We start from the raw sequence: 24720 nt of genomic DNA, 5'->3' as shown, positions 1-24720 counted from the left end.
TCAGCCATACAGCTGAGATGCTCCTGATGCCGGACCGACTGCAGACGAGCCACCATTCATCCACCCGGCTGTCCATCGATGTGAAATAAGGGACAATGGCATGTTTGGCTTCGGATAAGATTTCGAGAGTCACTTGCTTCCTGTCCGAGTTCACCGGATGTCCTGTCTTACTAGTATTTTGTGGGCTTGTATGGGAAAGATGAAGAGTGATTGATTGGCTGGCTGGAGACATATGGGAACAAGGAGGCGGGAAACCTGACTTGCAAAAAGATGGGTAAATGGAATTGCCATGTTCTCTGCTGCAGGGGAGGAAGGGGTGGGTATCGACGTCTTTGGCTCAAGTCTCAGTCTCACCCAAAGTCACGGTTGCACACAGGCGCGCTCAGTCAAGCCAGCACAGCAACTACCTACGGACACAGCCACCCGCCGAGTTTCTTTCCTTTTTTTTCTTTCTTCCCTTCGTTCTCATATCGTTTAAAAACCCTTTTCTTGGTTCTTTCTTTCCGATAAGGCACGGGGTGGCCCAGCTGTCTGGTTTGACAGTGACAGGTACAACCGCCATCGGGGCCTTCGAGTCCACAGGGGACTTTGGAGGAGCGCAAGTCCGTCGCTCCTCTATGTCTACAGGACGGGGGGAAGGGGAAGATTTGTGCTTCGTGTGACACGACCTTGCATCGATCACGGGGATGGGATTTCGAGGATGGGGATCTGGTGTGACGATGGCAGGCACGTCGATAAATGGTAGCTAGTCGCACAAGAGACACCATCGAGCTCGCGCGGACCCATCTATGTCATCGCGATGGCTGCGTAGCATAGCTCCAGGGGTTCAGCCGCGCGAGGGGCCACCTACCCATTTCAGGGCCTTCCCTCTCGTCTCTTCTCCTAGTGCCTCCAGGCGATGGCACCTCGTGGGCATGCCCGGATAGCTGGGTCTTTTTTCTCTCTCTTCAGGCAAAGGGATGATAAGGCAGCTCGGGTGCTATCGATGCACACCCGTTTGGTGCGCCTAAGGGGTGGCGCTCCTCCCGAGAGCTGTTGCTGGCAAGGCTTCTCTCATCACAAGCGTTTCAGAGAGACGGCGGACCAACAACAAGGAAAGAACGAACAAAAAGGTGCAGGAAGCTCCCGCTGGACGCTTCTGCCATTCCGTTTGGCTCGCGGTTGAGATGAGGAATTGTGCAACGGAGGGGAAGGGTTTGCACATCGTCTTTGCACATGACTGACAGGTAGACGGTTCGTGGCATTACCTTCCGTACGTTGCAGAGGCACATCTCAATGACAAGAGACGGTGTAGATCGGGCAGAAAACCAATCTAGGAGACAGCACAGCTAGCGGATGATGGGTTTTTTGATCTTCGCTTCTTCCGGGGCCTAATTCGGCTCGTCACATGGCGAGAGTAGGCTAGCTGGCTGGCGCATGGGAAAAGGCGCAGGGTAGGCACACATAGACACAGACACACACACACACACACACACACACACACACGCACACACATACTTACACTCGCACTCACACGTACACACACCACAGCGCAATCCTCTTTGTCTCGTGATATGTGTGGCTGTTGTAAATCCCTGATGGTCGGGTTTACGCATGGCTGTTCATAGGATTTGAGTGGTAAAGTGAGAACTGGGCCAACTGGGTGGGTTGCTAAGGCTGGGTACGACAAGGGGAGGGGTGAGGAGAAACGAGTATACATTGGAAGGCGGCTGAGACGAGAAGGCTGCCGGGGAGGCTGTTGCGAGTCAGGTAGTTAGCGATCAGTCCGGCAACTCGAGGACGGGCAGATCGCGAGTGTGAAATGGGAAAACGGTGGAATGTTAGTTGTGGTACGGGTATCCGTACAGAACTGGGTAGTGCAGAATGCGACGGACGGGAAAGGCAGATGGGACGCCAGGTAGGTATGTGGGTGCTGGGGGATAACTAACGGTCATGTTTAGCTAAGGTAGGACAACGGATATCTACTACCTGTGAATGTCCTCCTGGATGGGCTGGAAGAAGAACGAAGTAGGCCTGCAGGCCACCGGAAGTTGAGGGAAAGGGAACTTGCAGAATGGCGGCAGAAACCGATCATCGATGGAGATGGCAATGAGGGAATTGCATCGCACTTTATCTGGTTCTCGTAAGGGGAAGAGGGGGGGCTGAGAGATGAAGGGAGAAGGGAAGGGAAGGGTAGGAAAGTACGTTACGCCGCACAGCACCAAGCGCGGTGGGATGGATCATGGGTGGGACCAACGGTTCTCTGTCGCCGGCCAGCCGGGGCTGGATGCTGCATGGTTCTTGCTGTGCGGCACTGTTTGTAGTGCGCCCTTGGTTTTGGCGTGCGTTGGTGCTGTGCTGTGCTGTGCTGTGCGGTGCGGTGCGGCCAAGGTCTGAAGTTTTGGAAGGCCTACTTGTATGACGAAATAGATTTTCTGGCGTGCCAAAGTGTGCTGCCCTTCTTTATTAGCTAAGCCACAGCATCCGTAGGAGTTGTAGGGGAACCCCTACTCTCAGCGGTTTCGGCTAGTTATGTGTCGCCTCAGTGGCAATGGGAGAACCATGTCCAAGGTTTGGGAAATGCTGGCTCCGTTTGTTCTTTGAAAGACACCTAATAATAAGCCCCAGGCACAGGCTACCTTCCAGCGCAGCGTACCTAAGGTAAGGTAAGGTAAGGTAAGGTAGCGCGGGCAGTTCAGAGACTCAGGCCATGTCTTGCGGGACACACCTATTCGGGGGGCGTTGATTCCTCACGCATGTTGCCGTGAGGGTGCTGGATTTGGACAGGCGAAGTGGGGGTCTCGGACCGCCCATGGATGGCCCACTCCGAAGCAGGGCAGCCAGCCAGCTACACCTTGCCGTACCTTAAGGCAATGTAAACCAAGGGCGTTGACATCGCAAGCCGTCGACATTCCGCACCGGGTCAAAGTCTCCTTACTTGTGCTCCACGATATGGCTTTCGTACATCGTGCTTCCCTGTTGCCATGCCATGTCTTGCAGCGCCGATGGATGTGACTCGACCGGGGGATTGCACCCCAAGGCGTCGCGGCCGAGGCATCCAATCCAGTGCTCATCACGCCTCAGTAGAATACAAGCAAGACTTGGGCTCCAACACACAAAATCCTATGCCGCCCGCGGTCGACGGTGCCTGATCCAATGTCCGTTTATTACTTGCAGCAACCAAAGAACCAGAGCCCGTGTTGGATATAAATAAAAGTCAAAAAAAATAAAAAAAAATCAATGCCCGGTGCCGAAGGGCTAGGCTAGGCAAGGTATCCGTACCTAGACAGACATCAGACGTTCCTTGTCTTCTTACGGCCTTGCGCCCCAAGCTCCTCACTTGCTCCTAACTGGAAGTTAACCGGGAACCTCTCGTACTGCGTAAACCCAACGCCTCTGTCTCTGTGGCTTTCCCGGCCTCCAATCCCCGGTGGGCATGGACCACGCGGCGCTAACTGAAGGTACCTTAGGTACTGTACCTCCCGTGGGTGGTAGGTATTACCATGGGCGGCCCATCGACTTTCGTGCCGCCCCCAAACCAAACCCCCCTCCTTTACGACCACGACCACGACCACAACCACGACCACAACTGCTGCCAACAACTCCATCTCTTCTCCCCGCAGCATCCCATCCTAAATTCTCCGCGGCTTTCCACCACCGACGGCCTCCGAAACCTCGAGAGCCCGATCATTGACCGCGCCAACGAAACATTCACACCCAAACCCGCCACTTCCATTCGATTTTCCACTCCGACCGGCTGGAATCTGCTGCACCGCATTACTGTCGCCATCGTCGGCCCCCGAAACCCTCCCCGACGACCTCGTTCCTTCCGACGTCGCCCTCGTCATCCGTAATCCCATTCTCCTGTCTCTCGCCTCGACGAAGCTGCCCTGCTGACGACGTTACGCTTCCCCGACCGCATGCACAGGTGGCACCATTTGAGCCGGCGCCTCGGGAGAGAAAAGTACAAGGCGGAGGCTAAAATCACCCGCGAAGCCTTGACGACTCACGATCTTAAGCCCCACACCGAAGCCGCGAGATAATCAGCACTCTGCGATATCCATCTTGGGGGTGGCAAACACAGATGCACTCGCCATGGAGGCCTACTACGCACAGCTCGCTCCCCAGGAGCTGCAGCGACAGATGTCGCAGCATTCACAGCAACATCCGATGCAGCAGCAGGGCCAACCCGGAAGCCATGGATTTCAGCAGATGAGCCAGGGCCACGGACATGGCCATGGACACGGCCACGACATGAACATGATGGGCGGAGGCGATTCCCTGGACGATATCATCAATTCCAACCACCACGAACTTCAACGCCGTCGCAGTATACATCATTCACACCAACCCTTCATATCCCAGAATCAGTCCGGCCAAAACGGAGGGTCTGATCGACGCATGTCAATGATGGAGTTCGGCGCCAGTGACAATCAACTCGTCAACTACCCTTTCCAGAACCCGGCCATGAACGGCGAGTTCGTCAACATAGCCGGGCAGATGAGCAGCGGCATGGACACAGCTTTGGACAGCGGCATGTCGGGCAACGCAGTAGGCATGGGCAACAACGTACCCGGCAACATCTCAATACCCGGCGCGATGGACGGATACCCAGGTACCGAATCACTGCAGATGTCTCCAACAAATGCCTTCACCACTTTCTCGCCTGACATGATGAATTCGATGATGCCGCCCAACTCCTTTGGTATGCAGGTTCCCTCAATGCCGACGACTACCAGCATGGGCATGTACGGCCAGACTTCGATGGCGAACAACTTTCCAAGCCCCCTCAACACTAACTCGAATGACATGTCAATGGATATGGCGGGGGGTGATACTCCGGTAAAGGCGCCTCAGAGCGCTCTCGACACGCCGCTAGAGATGGCTTCTACCGACGACGACCTTATGAACATGAACCAGCAATATCAAACGCAGCCGGACAACGACATCAACGGCAACACCAATGTTCGGCCAAATTCTCAGACCGTGAACTTCGGATCAACTGCAACTGGGCCGACGCAGACGCCGTCTTCTATATCTAGGGAAATGTCGAATTCGACCAACAATTCTTCACAGTCACCTAATCACAGGTCTTCATCCATGGCGACAAGCCAAATCGCTGCTGCGCCTCCCACCGCGTCTACTACGCCAGCCGCGGGACCCGAAACACCCCGCGCGGAAAGCAAGGAAAAGAACGTTTACTCCAAGAGTGGCTTCGATATGCTGCGAGCATTATGGTATGTTGCGACGAGAAAGAATCCCGAGATTCACCTTGGCGCCGTCGACATGTCTTGCGCCTTTGTTGTATGCGATGTCTCACTCAACGACTGCCCTATCATATACGTATCCGACAACTTCCAGAACTTGACGGGTTATAGCCGTCATGAAATTGTCGGTCAGAATTGCCGCTTCCTCCAGTCTCCCAACGGCAAGGTCGAGGCTGGTTCTAAGAGAGAATTTGTTGACGATGCTTCCGTCTACAACCTGAAGAAGAAAATCGCAGAGGGTCGAGAGGTCCAGCAGAGCTTGATCAACTACCGCAAGGGTGGCAAGCCTTTCCTCAACCTCCTTACCATGATTCCGATCCCGTGGGATGACCCAAACGAGGTACGATTCTTCGTCGGCTTCCAGATCGATCTGGTCGAGTGCCCCGATGCTATTGCCCAAGGCCAAGAAAATGGCGGTGTGAAGGTCAATTACAAGCACAGCGACATTGGCCAATACATTTGGACGCCACCCACAGCGAACCACGTCGAGCCAGAGAACGGACAAACACTGGGAATCGACGACGTGTCGACTCTTCTCCAACAGTTCAACCCCAAGGGTGTAGTGTCCGACTGGCATAAGCAATCATGGGACAAGATGTTACTGGAGAATACGGATGACGTGGTTCATGTTCTTTCCTTGAAGGGGCTTTTCATGTATTTGTCGCCCTCTTGCAAGAAGGTCCTGGAGTATGACGGGGCAGAGTTGGTCGGCAATGCGTTGTCGACTATCTGTCATCCTTCTGACATAGTTCCTGTAACCCGCGAGCTGAAGGACGCAACCGCTGGCAATACCGTCAATATCGTCTTCCGAATCAGAAGAAAACAGAGCGGCTACACATGGTTTGAGAGCCACGGCTCGCTCTTCTTTGAGCACGGCAAAGGCAGGAAGTGTATTATCCTGGTTGGAAGGAAACGACCGGTGTTCGCTCTCAGCCGGCGAGATTTAGAGGCTCATGGCGGCATTGGCGATAGTGAGCTGTGGACAAAGATTTCGGTATCCGGCATGTTCTTGTTTGTGTCCTCCAACATTCGATCTCTACTCGATAAGCACCCAAGCGATTTGGTGGGCACCAGCATGCAAGAGCTCATGCGTCGCGAGAGCCGTGCCGAGTTCGGTCGTGCTATCGAAAAGGCCAGAAGGGGTAAGATCGTTACCTGCAAACACGAGGTTCACAACAACAGGGGCCAGGTTCTCCAGGCACATACAACCCTGTACCCCGGAGATGCATCCTTGGGGCAGAAGCCGACATTTTTGTTGGCTCAAACCAAGCTTTTGAAAGCATCGTCAAGGGCTATCGCACCAGCAGCAACACCGCCAGGAAGCGTCAAGTCATCGTCCCAAGCACAAACTATGCAGACAACAGACTTGCAAAAGACTGGTCCAATATCTACGTCTGGTGGCGACACCGTTCCAGGCAACCAAGATGCTGCTCTAGCCGCAGACGATAATATCTTTGATGAGCTGAGGACCACAAAGTGCTCCAGCTGGCAGTTCGAGCTACGTCAAATGGAAAAGGTCAACAGAATCCTTGCAGAAGAGCTTGGCGGCCTGCTCTCCAACAAGAAGAAGAGGAAGCGGAGGAAGGGTGTAGGCAACGTCGTTCGCGACTGTGCCAACTGTCACACCCGCAATACCCCTGAGTGGCGACGCGGCCCGAGCGGCCAACGAGATTTGTGCAACAGCTGTGGTCTACGCTGGGCGAAGCAGGTGAGAAGTGCCGAGCCATCAGTGGCAGACTCACGACCGGAGGGCCACGATATTAATGAGGAATAGGTTGGACGCGTGTCTCCACGCAATTCCTCTAGAGGAGGCGCAAACACGAACGCGGACGCGCTGAGCAAGAAGTCGAACTCCCCGAATCATTCTTCCCAGCTACAGACCGAGGTAAAAGCCAGTAGCAGCACACCTGCTCGGCCTAGTGATGGATCCTCAGGCAACGCGACGCCTGCTACAAGTGTATCCAAGGGCCACAATACCATGCCTCCACCGAGCAAACCGCTGCTAGAAGGCGGCAGCAAAGGTGGTATGACTTCGATACGCGAGGAGGGAGTCACCGGTCCTGGATAACGCTCGAGCACCTTCAACCTACAACCTTTTACAGCCAAACAACTGATGATTTTTGATCGCCTTCCCTCCCCTTCAAGATACCACAATTCTATCGCTTCACGATTCTTCCTAGGTGATGGCTCGGTATACCCAAGAGATGCCTCAAGCCGGCGCCGGTAGGAAAGGTTGAAATATTTGGCAGCCTTACGGATGTTATCATTGCAAGTTTAAGCCGTTGGATTCACAATATTAAACGTACACGGGGCGCTAGTTTATGTAGGCCGGGAAGCCGCGAGATGTGGGTTATGTCCAATTTGTTGTCACGCTATTTTCTGCTGCGCATCTTCGATACCAATGTTGAGACGCCATTCTGGGTGTAAACTACCATTTCCTTCTTCTTACCCGCAGGTAAAGATTTTCTGTGAGATGTGCATGTGAAGGTGCTCGTTCGCCATACGTCTCCTCCCCCCTCACCCCCCCCTTTCGCTTGCAGGCACCTCACGGCGGCGCGTGATTTGGGCTACCCGAGTGAGGAAGCGTGACTAAAAAAAAGAAAATCGGCACACCTTTAATCTCTCTCTTCCTTTTTTTTTTTTTTTTTTTTTTTTTTTTTTTTTTTGTGGAAGGGCTGGCAATTATGGGAGTGATGGTGGAGGTGGGCCTTCGAAGCTGGCGATGTAGGGTCAAACATCTATGTAGCCTGCTTTGGTGGCTATGAGTGTGCTCGATGTAGCTGAATGAAACCGTGGGGCGCTGGATATTTGTGATGACGGTGTGGAAAGCAAGAGTTCACTCATGAGATAGATGGGACAGTGAGTTTGCGTGACCGAGGCTGTGATGCCGCCAAGTCGGTTTTGTATTGTTGTATTTCTGTGAGCTGAGCGCCGAAACATGGGAATGCTTCGGTTCAGCCTCTGGTAATCCGAGGATTTTTTGCCGGGCATTTTATGCTTCTCAGCTTATCCTATCCCTCGATGTGATTCCCTGGGACACCACAATCCGCGCTGTTGCATCTCTCATCTCCAGATACCATGTATGTACACCCTTTGCCTAACTGCCGTCTAAAAACAAAACCACAAGGCAACCAAATCAGAGAGGGGGTATCTCTTTTCCCTAACCATATCAAACGTCCCGAGTCGTAATCAAGGCTTGTTGTCTTGAACATTTTTCCCATGAAAGGAAACAAACAACGCTGATGCGGCAAGTAAATAAATAAGAAAACCGTGCCAAACCATGCTAAACATAAACCAGAAGCGAAAGAGAACCAGGAAGAGAGACGCAACAGACTCGCGAAATCTCTCAGAGAACGCAGAAAACCCAAATGCTAGTAAAAGAAAAGACACACAGACATAAACCCAGAAAGCTGAGATCGTCCATGGATGCGTATGCCGTAATAAGTAGCATAGCCAAGTAAGAACTCATAACGAAATTGTGTTTGTTGTTGTTATAGCGGTCGTTGCTGTTTGCCTCTCATCCAAGTAAGCAATCATCGGCAGTGTCAAAGTGCACGAGGGCCTTATTCCATGCCCCCATCCTTGTGACGCCAGCCGGTAGATTCTCGAGTCGAGGAAGAGAAGGCAAAAGTCAGCGTTCCAAAGTCGGGCCGCTTCGCCGCTTGCATTCCCATTCCATATCCCATTCCTGCGAGACATACCAATGTCTAGCAGGCTACCGCCAAGTGCATATCCCAGATCCCATCGACGCACGAGGTCGACGGGCTACCTATTCAAAAGAGGGCGATTCCGGTGCACCTTTCGGCGAGCACACGGTTGCCATGGGTTGTAGTCTGATTACACCTTGGCACCAGAGATGGCTGAGTACTATTGGAACGAGCCGAAGCAACCGCCCACAAAACCGTTTGTGGAAGCAAAGGTGGTCTTGGTGGCGCCAAAGGTGCTGGCACTCTGCAAAAGCGTTTGGTAATCGGACGTTGTGTGCGACTTGGTAGCTGTCACTAACTGATATTCAGACATCACTGGGCCGGTGAACTTTGCCTTTTTGGGGGAAGGAGTCCTCCAGTCGTTCTCAGGGTGAGCGGCGTGAGAATGAGGGGAGGCGACCTTATCCTCAGCGATCGGCGTCATCCGCTTCAGAGTCATGGGTGTAGGGCGACAAGACGCCCGAGTGGCATGCTTCGCAGCAACCTCCGACAGCTGCTTCTCGAAAGAAGGCTTGCACAAGTCGTGCAAATAGCTGTCCAGATAGTGGACAGAGACACGGCCAGCCCACCCTTTGTTGTTGAGAAGCTCCGGCTGGGTCCAGACCTCGGAGCACGCCGACTTGAAAGAGTACACTTCAACAGCCCAACCCAACGATAGGCAACGTACAACGTGAGCGGGGAAGCCGTCAGAGGTACCGGACTCGTTCGAGTTGCCGTCCCCAGTGACGAGGATGATGACACCTTTGTTGTTGATGTTGTCGACGGCGCAGTTGATCATCAAGTGCTGAAGGTTTTCATCAACCTGATGCTCCTGCATGGGCTCACGGCGTCTCGAATATATGTCGTCAGAATCAGACGTGTTCGAGAACGGCTTCTTGCCATCTTTGGGAATTCGAGGAAGAATGGTCTTCTGGTAGCCAATCTCCTCGGCATCAAAGAAGTACTGAGCCTCAGTCTTGCCGGGAGCCTTGGAGCCAACGATGTGGGAGGCCATGACATGTCTGTCTCGCTGCAATATCTCATGCAGTTTGACGATGTCAAGGCAACCGGGGAGCGGCTCATTGTGGCGCATTCCAAACTTCTTCTTGAGGTCCTGGTAGAAGCTGGTGCTGATGTTGGAGCCGTCGACAAAGATGTACACTCTATCGTGAGACACTTTGCCGTCGAGCTTGGCACACATTTGTTGGAATTGTTGATCGTGCGCCACAAACTGGTGCGCAAGGCGGTTCGAAAAAGACTCCTCGAAAGAGACGGGAAGCCTGTGTGCAGTGTGCCTTTCGAAGAGAAGATCTCCAGCAGACACAGAGGTGGCCTTGGGAGGAGGTGTGGCGGGCGGCGTGGTGACGTCTGACAGACCAGCACCCCCATTCAGATCCAGCTCCATGTCGACCGGATCGAAATCCCCGCGAGACGAGATCGAGTCCGAGTCGCTTGAAGTTGCAGACATTGGGGGGGATAGTAGGGGAGAAGTGGCATTAGTAGCGTTCTGGCCGCTAGCCTTGCTCTCAAGCTTGGGAATTTTCCCACCCATGATGTCTCTGACAATGGAGTCTGGGATGTACAGGAGGCGTGAGCTTGGAGAGATGCTTTGACTGGGCGCAGGTTGCTGAGCACAAGAGTTATCGTTATCCGTAGGAGAGGCGGGGTTCTGATGGTGATTTAAAAGAGAAAATATCTTTGAAAAATCGCCAAGACAGGGTTTCTCTGAAATGGTAGTAGTAGTGAGGCACTGGGAACTCAAATTCGTGATATCAGTATTAGCAGGTGGCCGTCTCTGTCGAGGCTTTCTGCGAGAGCTTGTGGACGCCATCGTGCCTTGTACGAGGTTCTCGAATGCAGGCTTTGATAAGCATGAACCGCTGTGGTGTCGGGAAAGCAAAGTTCGTCAATTTTCTTCGGAGAAAGACGGTTGAGTGGCGAGAGACCCGGGTGAGTTGTGCTAGACGATGAATTGTATGTAGATAGTCTCTGGCAGGAGAAGGTTGCTCGTATTGGTAGTCTGCGAAACGTATGCGAGAAAAAGTGAAGACAACTTGGATGGAATCTGAGAGATGCCAACCCTGCTTGGTCTTGCCTCGTTGCCTGAACTATAGAAAGAACGCAAGGTGGGGGGGTAAGTCAACGGAAAGCAAGGAAACGAAAACGCGACCACGCCAAAATAAGATGGATTTGGTGTTTCGGGACAGAGGTCGGGTTCCTCTAGAAAGGGATGATGTTTTCGGAGGTGATTGCGGGTGGTTTTTGAAGACGAGTGCGGGAGGCGAAAAAGAGAGGTGAAAGAAGAAGGTGAAGAAGGCAAGTCGAGAACGTGGGCAAATGGTGGTTTAGCCGCGCTTGAGGCTCACTTAGCGTCCCGTGAGTGCGCCGCAGGAAGTTGCCCCCCAGCGGTTCCCACATTCGGCCTGAGGGTGTTTGGGAGAAAAAGGTGGGAGAAAAAGGTCCAGCGCATCCACGTCTCGCTGTCAGAGTCACCCTGCACCGCACTCAGTGGCTGGAGCGTCTCGAGTGGGCGAATCAGATCTGCACTAGACCCTCTTTGGGCTGGCACCTGCGCTTTGTGCGTGGTCGGGCGGCGCCCCCGGCAGGGCCTCGCAGCGATTCTTAGTGCCTGGGCGTCCCGTCGACAGCGAACTTAGGACCCGGATTTGTGGGGCGAGGTTCATGACCCGACACCACGACCTCGATCCTGGAAGCAGGCACTGGACAGCTCTCATTCTCCCCGGGCCAGTTGGTCGCCACTAAATCTTATCTTTGTCTCTACCGAGCTACCCACCTAATGACAATGTTGCATGTCTAGAAAGTTTCCGTCTGCCCTTCGACTTGAGCATCGAAACAGCAGACAGGAACAGGGGTACTGGGGACGAACTCGACCTTCATCAATAATCATCATCAAAGAGGGGTGTGTGTGTGTGGTATTTGTTTGGGCACTTGACAAGCTTTTCATGGCACAAAACCTTGACGCTGTCGTGACTGGAAGGAATGTTCTTTTGCGTCTTCAATTCTTAGCATTATGATGTACAATAACCATAGGGACCCCATCGGTTCCATGTCGACACACCGAGCCGTAATGGTTTCCGTAAAACTCCAAACCAAAAGGTATCACAACAAGCTGAATCACCCACCAAAAACTCCTCCCATCTGTCGACGCAGAGAAAGCTAAAGCTCTACGCATCTTGGTCCACCGCCTCCTGCAGCGCGGACACGTAGCCTCCATTAGAGCGACGTCTTGGTGACCTGTCCGTTCAGACACCACGTGGCTTGGAGGAACGCATGCTGGTGTGGGCCGAGTAGATGCCCTCGAGATAGCTGGCCTTCTTGGCCTCTTCGGCCCTATCGGCCTCCTCCTCACGCTCCCTTCTGGACTTGACCTTGACTGCACGCTGCTCCCTCACCATCTGGTCGTGTCCATCCAGGTCGCCATCCTCGCGCATGCGCATCGTCTCCTGGGCATGGCTCTTCCAATACAGAGCCCATGCGTCGCTCGCCCAGTCACGCAGCTCCTCCTGCGTCTTGCCCTTGGTGATCTCGTCAATGACCATCTTGGTCTTCAGCTCCTTCTGCTTGACAACGGAGAAGGCCTTTGCCTTGCTCGCACGCTCCGACAGCCATTCCGGGTTGCTCTTGGCAAGGTAGGCGAGGCTATGGCCCGTGTTTGCGTAGTCCGGCGCGAGGCCATGTTCGGGGCGCGCGGCGGGCGGTGTGGTGAAGAAAATGAGTCTGCCGTTCTCGTCCCTGTTGTACTGGCTGCGCACCTCCTCGGGAATTTGGTCGTTGATGTGGTCGGGCAGGACAAAAACCTCGGGAGGGCGCGGGGGGTTGTAGGCGTTGTTTGGCGGCATGGCATTGGGTGCAGACGCCATGGGGGTGCGGGCTGCAGTTGGGTGAGGCTGCATCTGGTGGTGATTGAACGTCGTTGGGCCCAAAGAGTTTGCTGTCATCATTTGTGGATGCATCTGGTGGTGTCCGTGTCCGTGCTGTGCCACGGGGGGCGCTTGGGCCTGCGGGTAGTGCGGCGGCGGCGGCTGGTGGTGCTGCTGTGGTGGAAGGTGCTGTTGCTGCTGCTGCTGCTGTTGCTGAAACTGGTGGGGATGGTGCTGTGGATGCTGTGGGTGCTGTTGCTGATGCTGGAAGGGGCTTGGCACGTATCCCTGCTGCTGGTACATGGGACGGATGGGCTGTTGCGGAGAGTGAGACGCCTGGTGAGGAGGAATCTGTGGCAGCGGCACTGGTGTCTGATGAGGCACCGCGACAGGCGAAGCCGACGCGTGTTGAGGCGTGTATTGCTGCCCGTACATGGCCGGTGACGGCGACGGCGCCGCGCCCATTCCGTGTCCGTACGGCGTTGGCGGGTTGTTCATCGACATGTCGCTGGGCGTTTGTCGCATTGCCTGGAGCACCGATGGGCGTCGAGCAGCCTCCTGACTCAGGGGAGGCGGCGATGGTGTTGGTTGAGGTGGAGGGGACTCCTACATCCCGAGGAATGTTTGTTAGTACCCAGCTTGGTCTTGGTAAAAAAAACCACCACAGCAAGGCAGATATGCAACGTCTGCGGAGAGGAAGGGCGAGGGGGGGAAATGAAGAGAAAAAGAGGTGGAAAGGTGAGTGTGAAGGGCGAGTTAGGGTGAGCAAACGAGTGACGGGGGCAGGAAGCCGCGGCTTGGAGACGGGATGCAGGGTACTGCCGCTGCTGAACCATCGCCTCTGCGCCGCTCTTTTTATCGGCTTGTACTGGATAAGGCGACGCAGAAGTTGTGTGTGTGAGAGAGAAAAAGCGAGAAGAGGTGTTGGGGCACGGGTTACAGCTCATGCAACAAGATTCACTTGGGCGGTACTAGGGTCAGGTAAGGCGGCGCGGCTGGGAGTGAGAATGGCCGAAGGCCAAGCAGTCCCAGCCAGACCAGGCCTGCAGAGTGTGGATGGACCGTGGACAGAAATAGCAAAGAAACAGCAAACACATCACGACTTACGTTCGATTCCCGTGGTCGACGGTGCACGGCGCCGATGATAGGCGGTGCGTTTGGAGCTCCCCATGTCGGCTTCGGCAGCTCGTCCGTCTCTTTCGCGTCGGCTTGCAGCAGGTGCTTGATCGGGCTGGGCACCTTCTTGAGCCGCCGTGGCTGGTCAAACAAATCCATCTCGTAATCCTTTTCCCGCACCTCGTCCGGCACGCAGCTGGCCCACGTCTTGATCTTGTTGAAGCGGCACGTCTGTTCGTTGTAGCGAGACTCACACACATACACCTCCTTGTCATGTGGCAGACCGCGAGGCCGCCCCTTGTTGAAGCGCGTCACAAACATGACGAAGCATCGGTCGAGAACCTCTTCGATCTGGTGGTCACGATACTGGCCCGTCTTGGCCACTTCGTTCTCGAAGAAGTGCTTCTCGTATCGGTGGACCGTCTGTTCGGGACGGTAGTACCAGCAAGCATTGATCCACCGCTGGCCGGCACGATCTTGCCAGGTGCGGAAAATCTGGGCGACAATGGGCTTGGCCATGTCGTTGACGTTGCGAATGTGTACCCAGTCACCTAGAACAATTGTTAATCAGGGCCACTTACCATGCTACCGGGGGTTACTGGACGCAACTTACCAACTTTCCACGATTGGCCGTTGTATTGAATCTCAGCCAACGGCAGTTTGCCGTCCTCGTCTCGGAACTCATCATCGGGTCTGGCCTTCTCCTGCGCTACCAGTCCGTGGGCCTGCTTCTGCAGCTCTACGGCAGCCTCGAAAATTTCACTTCCTTCCTCGTTGTAGTGTTTGGCGTTGTTGAACATGAGGTCAATGTCCTTGAGGACACTGTCAACGGTCGGGTACTTCTTCCTCTTGGCCTTGCGTTTTATGTTATCCAGCGCAATGGGGTCCTTGATAACCTGGTAGTAGTCTGGGTTCATGGTCTTGTCGGGCAGCTTCTCAAAGGGACCGATGAGCAGGTCACCGTCGTTTGGCTTGACTTTGCGAAGGCCCTTGATGACGTTGTGTATACGAGCCTCGAGGGGCGTGAGAACCTTGGGAGGGCGGCCGCGTTTCTTATGCTCGTCCTCCTCTCTGGCCTCGCCAGTCTGGCGTCTGCCGAATGATGCTCTCCCCCGTTTCCTATTGCGACGCCCTCTCCCATCATCGTCAGAGTCGTCGTCTTCATCTTCGTCTTCCTCCTCTTCCTCCTCCTCCTCTTCTTCCTCTTCTTCGGACTCAGCCTCTGGGGAGGATTCTTCGGCAGGCGGTAGCTCTCCCAGATCCGGCAGCTCGGCTTCCGCTGGCTGTATGGTACCCTTGTTCACGAGCCTCTGCAGCTCTTGCTTAAGAAGATCCCTGATTACAGTAGCGCCCTTGAAGATGGCAGACGAAGGTCGATTGTACACTTGAGCATTGTGACAGATCTGGGCAACGTCACGAACGAACTCGGAGAAGTAATTGTACTGCTTTTTACTTATTTTGTGCTTTTACAGGTTAGTTTCTCAACTTAAATGATTGTACAATTTGTTGTTAGGCAAGACTTACGCGGATGGTGCTGAAGGCTATGGGGTTCTCGATGATTTCGAAATAGTCAGGGAGCTGGCGTTTATTCGGAATACGCTGGAAGCTGGCGGCCCACCACTCTCCACTACGAACCATATGTCAGCAAGAAGCGCAATTGGCACGATTCGGTGCGACACATACTCATCGTCCTTATAGTTGCTGAGATATGTGTTGAGGGTTTGGATGATGTCCAAGAGATCGCCAGGCTCAGACTCTGCTGGAGAAGCAGCACCGTTGTCAGGGTCTCCGTCAGCGTCGGCATCGGCATCGGCGTCTCCATCTGCATCGGCATCAGCGTCTGCGTCTGCATCGACGTCGACGTCGACTTCTCCAGGTGCATCGGCATCAGCGTCCGCTTCACCGTCGGCATCAGCATCCACGTCGGCATCTGCATCGGCATCGGCGTCGGCGTCGGCGTCGGCGTCGGCGTCGGCGTCGGCGTCGACATCCATTTTGTCGGAAGCGTCCGGTTTCGCGGGAACAGCAGTGGAATCGACGGGCATGGGAGGGGTGTCGGCCGAGGTGGCGGCGGCGGCGGGTGCGTCGGTCATCTCAACATCGTTGGTAACCTTGGCCTCGATGGACTCGCGCACTTCGGGCGCGTCGCTGCGCGTCGAAGACATCATCTGCACCGCCGACTCGAAGCGCAGGCACGGGAACTGGAGGTCGTCTCTGAGAGTGTAATTGGCGGCGCAAAGGGTCAGTGGAGTAATTGAACCCTCTGCACGGGCGAGCCTGAGTGGGAGAGGGGGAGGAGAGGCTCTGTCGCAAAGGTCAGAATTTCCAGAAAAGACCGTCGAGAGGGAAGAATTGAAGGTTCGCGAAGCGGGAGCTGAGCTGGTGCTGTGGCCGGCCAGGTGCTATTAGTCGCTAGGCAGGTAGGTACCTTAGACATGGCCGGGATGGTAACGGCCCAGTGGAGTGCAACAAAGCACCATCGGTCGTGGGTGTTAGCAGGGAAGCCTCCCTGCCCAGGGTCGACTGTGTGCCGGCTCCACCTCGGCTAACGGAAACGGCTGAACGGTCTAGACCACTAGGTAGGGAAGGTACTGAGAGGAAGGTGCCATTCTATTCCGTGTTGCTGGTTGGAAAGTTGCAATATCAATATCGATATCGATATGCCTGTTGTCGTTCGAATTCTCCATTAGCTTTTGTCGACGTCACGCCTGTTTCCTCCCTTGTTCTTGGCAGCCAATAGAGGCTGCACCAAAGGCCAATCCTCGAACCTACCCGCAGCCTGCCTAAGCAGGTATAATAAGTTGAGACTCCCGTCCTACAAAGGCTCTCGATCCAACGGCTTCGCTATCAACTATGAGACCCAAGTGACTTGGGCCCAGTGGAAAGCATCCGCAAGCGTCACGCAAGTTCCTGGTGAAATCGAAAAGTGGGCTGCCGGCGAGATGGACACAATGAAGTCATTGTCACTGGATCTCCGGACTGTGTCCAGTGAGATGGCCAAACACATCTGATTGGAGTACTTCTCCACACCACGGCGACACCCAGAGTGGGATGAGGACAACGCGACCCCGATCCCAATGTTTCTTGGTCTTCTTATGGCTCGCATTTCATGTTACACATGTCTGACCCCGAACACAGAAGCATCCCAAAGCAGTCGCCGCCCTCGACGCTCAGACCTGACCTGTCTTCGCTCCATCGTCCTAGCTTCATCTTTGACCCCGACGACGTCTTCCAGAAGTACTTAATAAGCGGAGAAGCTTCTAGTTCGTCTCGCGTCTCCAAGACACTCGCAACACTGCTCACTCAACAGAGCCTTCATCACCTGCGACTGCAGCTCACTCGTCCCGCAACGTGGGCCACCAAAATAAGACACTACCTGTCCGATCAACCTGGCTTCAATACATCAACTCGAAGCAAGGTTGCTGAGACATTGACTCCCATCATTTCAATCCTGGGCTACGACCGGCCCCATCCATCCCCGCCATCGTTGAAACCCCGGTATCTGCTCGAGATAAGATTAATCCCTCCGCGACCCCGCCGTTCCAGCCAGGACCGCTCGGCTGCCCTCCGGCTACCCTCCGGATCCGTCTCCGGCCGCTTTGATAACCTTCTTTCACCCCACCCCAAGACGGAACACGAGGCATCTTTAATCCTCCTCCACCATACCTGGGCCTTTGCTCTAACACAACATTCCCGAATCGCCAATTCCGGACGCCATGAGAGCCAGGTACAGGGGCCCGGAGGGTTCTGGTGTAGTATCCCTCGGAGATGACGCTACCGTGGGTCAGCTCTTCGACGAGATCAAGAAGTCGACTGGCATCGCCGATTTCGCCCTAAAGTATGGCTATCCTCTCCAGACACTCACTCTCGCGCAAAAAGATGCCAACGCAAAGGACCTCGGCCTCAATGGCCAGTCCTTCACCATTGAGCCGGCTCAGCCAAGAGTCATTACGCCCCCACCGCCCGTGACGAAACCCTCCGAAGGAAGCGCGCCCTCGTCCAAGAAGCCTCGCCTGGACTCTTCGGGTGATCCAACCCCCTCTGACATCAGCATACCTTGGCCTGAACGCGAGTCAACCCTGCGTAAGTAGCCATAACTACCCGCCTGGCGCAGAAAGCTTACACTGCGCAGTACTACGTGTCATGCCCGACGACAATAGCTGCCTCTTCACAGCTTTTGGCGGCGCCATTCCGGGCAAGCAGATGGAGGCCAAGGAACTTCGCAAGATGGTCGCCGACTACATTCGCCAGCATCCTGATGAATACTCTGAAGCTGTCCTTGGCATGGCCCCGGACAAGTACTGTCGGACCATGCAAGACCCAGACCGCTGGGGCGGCGCGATCGAGCTCGGAATTTTCTCTGACCTCTTTGACCTCGAGGTTCTGGCCTTCGACGTCAAGAGCCAGAACCCGCTAAAGTTCGGCGAGAACAAGGAGTCGCGATGCATTCTCGTGTACTCGGGTATCCACTATGACCGAGTTGCCTGCAGCCCTTCGGAGCCTCCCTACACCCATTCCGATCTCCCTCCCGAGTTGGATCGCACCAACTGGAGCACTTCTGACGAGGCCGTTCTTGACAAGACTAGGGAACTGATCCGCAAGCTGCATGAGATGCACTACTTCACCGACACTGTCGAGTTTCTGCTCCGCTGTACCGTTGCTGGTTGCGACTGGATCGGTAATGGTGAGAAGGAGGCCAACAAACATGCCTCGCAAACGGGCCACATGGGTTTCGACGAGATCAAGGATGTGTCTCACAGCGGCGTAGGTGGTGCAAGTGCCGTTGCTGCCATGGGAGATAGCGCCTTGCGGAAGTGTAACGCTCCTGGTTGCGAGTGGCTTGGTACTAGCACGGCCGAGGCTCGCACCCACACGAGCGAGACAGGTCACACCTCGATGAGCGAGATCCCTGATTTTTGAGGAGGATGTGGCGTTATATGCATTGATTCGTAATCGCAATGATCGTTAAAGCGCGCTAGGAGTTGTTGAACGATGAAGAAGAGGCTGAGGATGCAGGGCAAACGGGCGTATTCAAGTTGTGGTTGCCAGAAGGACTGTGAACAAATTACTACCTTATTCCTAGACAAACGAGAGATGAACATGATGAAGTCTTGTGCACATAGCCTCCGGGACTCAGTCGCGGCTTTTCTCCCGCTCCAAATCTCAACTCCACGAGACACTAACAGAAACAGCTAGACAACAGCCCGTCTCTCACACGCCGCCCATTACCTTGTCCTTCACACCTTCCACCACAGACTTCTTGTAAGTCAGTCCGCCACCGTAGCTGTGCTCACTGTTCTCTCCACCCTTCGTGATCTTGCCCTCCGTCACCCCGGTAGCAAAAGCACAGCTGCCCAAGGCGCGCTTCTCAACCTTGCCGGCAGCCGGAGAGATGTCGAAATCGAAAATGTCCATTGGCAGACCGATAGTCGTGCATGCGTTAGGGATATCGACGATGCCGGCCACGTGGCCCTGAATTGGAGCGCAGGACATCAGTAGGTAGGCCTGGTAATCGCTGTATCCGAAGCGGCGGAGGTACTCGATGACGCCTTGCCAATGTTAGCATCGCTGCATATCATCTTTTTTTCCGCTGGACAGCTCATCCGGTGAGGTCGACTCCGACCCTTATCTCTTGTGTTGCTCAAGGGGAAAGTGGCGTGGGGGGGAGAGAACTTACGAAGACAGGTCTGCCGATATGCAACCGTCACATCCATGTAATGCTGCTTGCCGTGCTCGTCGACGGAGAAACCTTCAAAGTAAATCTGTCGTCCGGGGCCGAACTGAGGCTCGACGGGGCCGGGGATGTAGATGGGCGACTTGAGGCCGAGGTCCGCGACGCCGTTCTTAATCACTTTGAAGTTGATGGTGATGACGCCGGCCATCTCGATGGCGCCGCAGAATGATATTTCTCCGTCGCCCTCTGGTTCGCGTGTTAGTACTTGTTCTTTATCGGTACACTACTTCGAGGGGGAAACCTACGAGAGAAGTGCAGATCGCCGACGCTGAACTTGGCACCGGGAACGTGGACCGGGAGGTAGACTTTGCTTCCCCTGCTCAGGTTCTTGATGCTGTGACCCCGTCAGCATCCTGCCATCCAGCAAAGACTCGCCGAGACTGCAAACTCACTCGCAGTTGCCCCCGTGCTCCGGTCGTCCGGGGATTGTTCTCGCGCCCTCCTTCCCCACCTTCTCCTTGAGCGCAGCGTCGGCGGCGCCGGCGTGGACGTTGATCGGCTCGGGGGGCTTCGCGACGTCCCGCTCCAGCTTGTTGGCGCTGATGAGCTCGCCCTCGCGGGTGTTCCAGGTGTCGAGGACCTCGGCGGAGGGCGCGCAGCCCAGGATGCCGGGATGGATCAGGCCCGCGAACTTGACGCCGGGGATGTGTCTCGATGTGCAGTAGATTCCCTCAAAGTCCCAGATCGCCTTTGCGCTATTCCCTCATCCATGTCAGTCTTTCAACCTGCTGGCTCCTGCAAGACGAGGATAATCATGAGAAAAACAACATACGCGGTCGGGTAGATCTCGTCAAGGAATCCGCCGCCATTGTTCTTGTCAAAGACGCCCGTGAAGCCCCACGGCTGGTCCTCGAAGGGCTGGACGTCCATGATTTCGACGAGGAGCAGATCGCCGGGCTGGGCGCCTTCGACTTCGAAGGGACCCGAGAGGTAGTGGATCTTGGTGAGATCCACATTGAGCATGTCGTCTGCGGAGTCGTTGTTACCAATCTGGCCGCCGGTCCTGAGATGAAGTTGAGCTGTGATAATACCGTTGAGAGAATGGGAGGATTTACCAGTCTACGCATTCAATCTTGACCGTCTCGCCATCCTTGATTGTTCCGGAGAAGGGAACTGCAGAGTGTCAGAGAGAGTGACCTGGCTCTTACTACTACATCAGAGGTGAAGGGGTGGAGAAATGAGCACAGAAACGAAGATGAAAATGATCGTCGACGGCACTGCATGCACAACCGTTCATGTGTCGTGTCTGGTGATATGCCAGAGTAGGGCACACTTAGTTTGAATATTGATCACTTACTATCAGGGTGCCATCTATTCTGCATGAATGAGTGTGAGCAGCGTCTCAAGCGCACCGATGAAATCAACTCACATGAAGTCCAGGTTGTTCAGAGGCCGGCTTGTCAAAGCTGACCTTGTTAGCGGTTCGAATACCAGTCTTTCCCATGACGAATTATGATTTGACAGTCAACTGTGCGGAAACTGATTGCTTTCAAGAAAGAAACACGCGTGTATTGCACTTGAGGGCGATGGTGTCCATCGGATCTGTAGCCAACCCCAAACAGGCCGGCCTCTGTAGATATAGAACATCCAGCCCAAGCCAACGCCTCCAAACTACCCCGCCTTTCATTCCTCGGAACGGGCTATTCCATGCACCAAACAACGCCTCATCTGCCACGGCTGGCTATCAGTTGGAGAATGCAAACGAAGAAACGATTAGTTCTTAGGCGACTGTTACGGTGTTGGGGCCGGGAGCAGTGCGGAGCTTGCGTCTGATAAGAGAGTTCCCCTCCAATTGCCGTATCAGGCTTCTATCTGGCAAACCCCGCATTAAAACGTCTGGGTTATGCCGCCGGCCGACTGGAAGCGCAACTGGCACGCCAATCGATAAGACTTCCATGGTGATCTCATTCTGCATGGAGACCCTTTCTTGAAACGTAATTGATTTGGGGGTCGCTTTGGTAGTTATCTCGGCATCTGATGTGGATGCTCTCTGTGCCTTGTGGGCGCAGCAATACCTGAGTACCTTACACGCTAAGCAATCTACGATAGACGTGATGACAGGGGTTTGCTATTGGATAAGAAGGCTCTAATACTGTCTTTGACGCCTGACATGTCCATAGGGCGCACTCGACGTTTTCCAGAAGCCTTTACTGTGATTTTTGCGTCTCTCCCGATGTCTTATTGTGAATGGCATCCATGTTGGCAAGCGATAAGCTGAGGAACTCATGCTTGTTGGTCCATTGCTGTTGGCTCTCGGCAAATGCAGCCTTCTCAGCAGGAGGCGGAGGAGGGTCTGTAATCTTGGTGATCAGGTATGCCGTTGAAGCTTCCGCAATGCCGTAAATCAGAACACCGACAAGGGGGATCTTGATCATGGTGTAAAAGCCGATAGCGAAGCCGAACAAAACGCCCTCGCGGTCGCGGAACCAGTTCCGCTTTTGCTCCTTGGTGAAGTGTACCCGTGAAAAGTAAGGCTCCAGCAACTCTCTCATCAAACTCCTGGAGGCGAAGTAGCTCTGCAAAAAGATCACGAGGTAACGTTTTGGCAGGAAGATTCCCGTTCCAAAGATGACTGAAGCGGGTCCTAAGCCAACGGCCTTATTGAAGGTGTAGAAACTGGCTGCGGGCAATACGAAGCGGCCGACGACGGGGACGTAGGAGAGGGCGAAGATGGCGAGGGAGATGGCGCCTTTGCGGGCAAAGCGGTAGAGAAACATGCTGACGGCCTCGGCCGTGCTGGTGGAGTGAGTGCTGCCGTCGCTGACTTTGTACTGCTTCAAGTTGGGATAGTACATATCCCGAAGGTGGTTAGGGTCATCGTGCTTGTGCTTTTGGACGTAGGTCCTGTCAACCCAATTGAGGGAGTCCATGAACCTGAATAGTCAGCAAATGCCGGTCGACCACAGGTCTCGTGGACTTACATGTTGTCCAAAGTAGGAGTGACGTATCGCATCAAGGCCATCAGGAAGAAGGGCACTTGGAGGACGTACTCCTCAATGAAGTTGAGGCCTCCCACGAGCTTCTCGTCCCAGGTAACATGATCCAAGCTAAAGAGCAGGGAAATGAACCAAAGAAGAACCTTGACACCAATGATCTAGGCGCTTGTCAACTTTCAACTGCAAGACAATGTTGGTTCGCTCGAACGGCTCCACCGGAGGCTTACGGGCACGGAGATGATCAGGCGGATGGCGAGGCCAGTCAAGACAGCAACGCCGGCTTGTCGGTAGTGATCGGAGGTGAAGAGGGCCGGGTTCTGGAACGCTCGGTGAGCTTCTCGCAGTCAGCTAATCTGTTGCAAAACATGATGCTTCTGGCGGCCTTGGACAACTTACCCCCGACTAGGGTCAATTGAGCACCTCGGATGACGGAGTTGAGGTCAAAGTGGGACAGGTCGAATTCCTGCTTCAGGGTCTCCTTGTCCAGAGGGAGCTTATCCAGTGGCAGCTTGTCCAAAGGAAGGATATCGCGCTTTTCGCGCTTTTCGGTGGCCATGGTGTCGTCGGATGCTGGGTTGGTTGTGCAGATCAACGCAGAATATTCTGTGTTTGGGGATTCGCAACGACGAGGGTTGGAGGGGCACGCGAGCTCTCGTCAGACAGGACCAGGGCTGCTGGCCAGAACGAGCTGAGCTCGAGCTGACTTGGCGGGCGAGATCCAATGATGACGACACTGCCGGGAATAACGGCTGACGGCTGGGAGAGGCACCTGCGCAGGGCGGTCGGGTGTGGTCCGTGCATTTGACAGGCTTACGTTATCTTAACGGGGACTTGAATGACACTGGCCGCCAGCTGCAAGTCCTCTGTCCTCTGGCACCTGTCACGGATGCAGATTTTGGCGTGTGGGCGTCGGTGCTCAGTACCTTACAAATACCTAGGTACGGATATCCATAAGCAAGTACGGATACCTAGAGGCTAGAGCTGCGGCACCGGTTCATGTTGGCGGGATGCTGCGGCTACCTTTGGCGACAGCTGCAGCTGCACGCACTGCCCACGCGTCGAACTTGCATCCCAGAAACGTGTTCATCGACTACAGCTGCAACCCCTGCCGCATTGCTCGGATCTTGGGCCGCGTTCTCTATGCAGACTTTTTGGGACGGGAGTTGTCATGGGAGACCCGGTGGAACCAAAATGGAAGCTCAGTCGAAGAATGCGATGAGCGCACGTCGAGACACAGTCACATAATCAACCTCGGTTGCAGTTGAGCACCATCAACAACACAGACGGAGGGCGCTGAGCATTTGAATTTGACTCTCCCGTCACTCGGCCTCACTTGGGTTGTGAATGTGAGTGACAATGTGTTGAGGACCCCCCCATGCATGTCATTCCCCTAACGAGGATTTCTGCGCCCGGCATCCCCCATAATTCCCCATCAGAGCCGCCGTGCTGAGGGTGTATTTGCGCTGGGATACGTCGATTGTCCCCGCCGCGATCCCAATAGCCTCGGATACTACTCGCGCACCGTAGCAATCTCAATCTTAATGGTACGTAGTACGTTGACGGTTGACGAGATGCAGAGGAGCCGGGCACCATCACGAGACGCGCTGTTGGTTGATTAGTGCAATGGCTTGCGTCCGTTGCGCACAAGAGGTACCTTAAACTGAGACGGTATGCATCATACCCCTTAAGGTAGGTACCAAGCACGAGTGGCAGTTAGAAAGGGGCATGGCATATCCTAGGGGATCATTCAATCTCGACCGGGAACAAGAGACACAACATGTGAATGAATGGCCACGCCCGTGGCCCGTCTGGCAAAAGATCGTATGTCTTGAGTCCTGTCCCGGACGACTGGAATCGAGTGTTTCTGCGGTTCATGCCCCAATGGCAGCGCAGATCGTAAGGGTCTTGCGCAGCAGTCGCAAATAAGAGCAAGGGGATCAAACAGAGACGCGCTGTGGTAGGCATTGGCAGGAAACCGGCAGCGTCAGAACCCCCCCGGCGGCGCGTGGTGCGTCGAACGAGTCCCCAGGAAGCCGTGACACTACCGCCCCCTGGTCGAACCATGAGCAAATCCGTCCAAGCTTCTTTCCAGGTTGTGCTGCACCCTGGCATAGCCTTGCT

At 54.7% G+C, this 24720-nt stretch overlaps 7 protein-coding genes across 7 annotated transcripts; 3 read left to right on the top strand and 4 right to left on the bottom strand.

Annotated features, from left to right (window-relative positions):
* Positions 1 to 4074: 4074 nt before the first annotated feature.
* On the top strand, positions 4075 to 7314 carry wc-1-0 (White collar 1 protein; the record flags this gene model as incomplete). Its single annotated transcript, XM_037325855.1, has 2 exons — positions 4075 to 6954; positions 7021 to 7314. The coding sequence occupies 2 exons, from the start codon at positions 4075 to 4077 to the stop codon at positions 7312 to 7314; spliced, it is 3174 nt and encodes a 1057-aa protein (XP_037175109.1).
* Positions 7315 to 9113: 1799 nt separating this feature from the next.
* Positions 9114 to 10484, bottom strand: CGCA056_v010607 (uncharacterized protein; the record flags this gene model as incomplete). The annotated part of the gene is made up of 1 exon (XM_037325854.1): positions 9114 to 10484. One exon carries the CDS (start codon positions 10482 to 10484, stop codon positions 9114 to 9116), a length of 1371 nt encoding a protein of 456 aa, XP_037174976.1.
* A 1711-nt stretch (positions 10485 to 12195) lies between these two features.
* On the bottom strand, positions 12196 to 16094 carry RSC1 (Chromatin structure-remodeling complex subunit RSC1; the record flags this gene model as incomplete). The annotated part of the gene is made up of 5 exons (XM_037325853.1): positions 12196 to 13419; positions 13921 to 14480; positions 14543 to 15392; positions 15454 to 15556; positions 15613 to 16094. The coding sequence occupies 5 exons, from the start codon at positions 16092 to 16094 to the stop codon at positions 12196 to 12198; spliced, it is 3219 nt and encodes a 1072-aa protein (XP_037174975.1).
* A 944-nt stretch (positions 16095 to 17038) lies between these two features.
* Positions 17039 to 17297, top strand: CGCA056_v010605 (uncharacterized protein; the record flags this gene model as incomplete). The annotated part of the gene is made up of 2 exons (XM_037325852.1): positions 17039 to 17192; positions 17242 to 17297. The coding sequence occupies 2 exons, from the start codon at positions 17039 to 17041 to the stop codon at positions 17295 to 17297; spliced, it is 210 nt and encodes a 69-aa protein (XP_037174974.1).
* A 348-nt stretch (positions 17298 to 17645) lies between these two features.
* On the top strand, positions 17646 to 18849 carry yod1 (Ubiquitin thioesterase OTU1; the record flags this gene model as incomplete). The annotated part of the gene is made up of 2 exons (XM_037325851.1): positions 17646 to 18012; positions 18062 to 18849. The coding sequence occupies 2 exons, from the start codon at positions 17646 to 17648 to the stop codon at positions 18847 to 18849; spliced, it is 1155 nt and encodes a 384-aa protein (XP_037174973.1).
* A 291-nt stretch (positions 18850 to 19140) lies between these two features.
* CGCA056_v010603 (putative formamidase) lies at positions 19141 to 21107 on the bottom strand (the record flags this gene model as incomplete). Its single annotated transcript, XM_037325850.1, has 8 exons — positions 19141 to 19478; positions 19607 to 19849; positions 19909 to 19997; positions 20056 to 20358; positions 20436 to 20666; positions 20719 to 20776; positions 20961 to 20979; positions 21033 to 21107. The coding sequence occupies 8 exons, from the start codon at positions 21105 to 21107 to the stop codon at positions 19141 to 19143; spliced, it is 1356 nt and encodes a 451-aa protein (XP_037174978.1).
* A 703-nt stretch (positions 21108 to 21810) lies between these two features.
* On the bottom strand, positions 21811 to 23155 carry CGCA056_v010602 (uncharacterized protein; the record flags this gene model as incomplete). Its single annotated transcript, XM_037325849.1, has 4 exons — positions 21811 to 22537; positions 22585 to 22757; positions 22827 to 22933; positions 22996 to 23155. The coding sequence occupies 4 exons, from the start codon at positions 23153 to 23155 to the stop codon at positions 21811 to 21813; spliced, it is 1167 nt and encodes a 388-aa protein (XP_037174977.1).
* Between the last annotated feature and the right edge of the window lie 1565 nt (positions 23156 to 24720).

This window comes from Colletotrichum aenigma (genome assembly GCF_013390185.1).
Source record: "Colletotrichum aenigma strain Cg56 chromosome Unknown KSG_Cg56_contig07, whole genome shotgun sequence".
NCBI lineage: Eukaryota > Fungi > Ascomycota > Sordariomycetes > Glomerellales > Glomerellaceae > Colletotrichum > Colletotrichum aenigma.
This window is presented reverse-complemented; position numbering and strand designations above follow the sequence as displayed.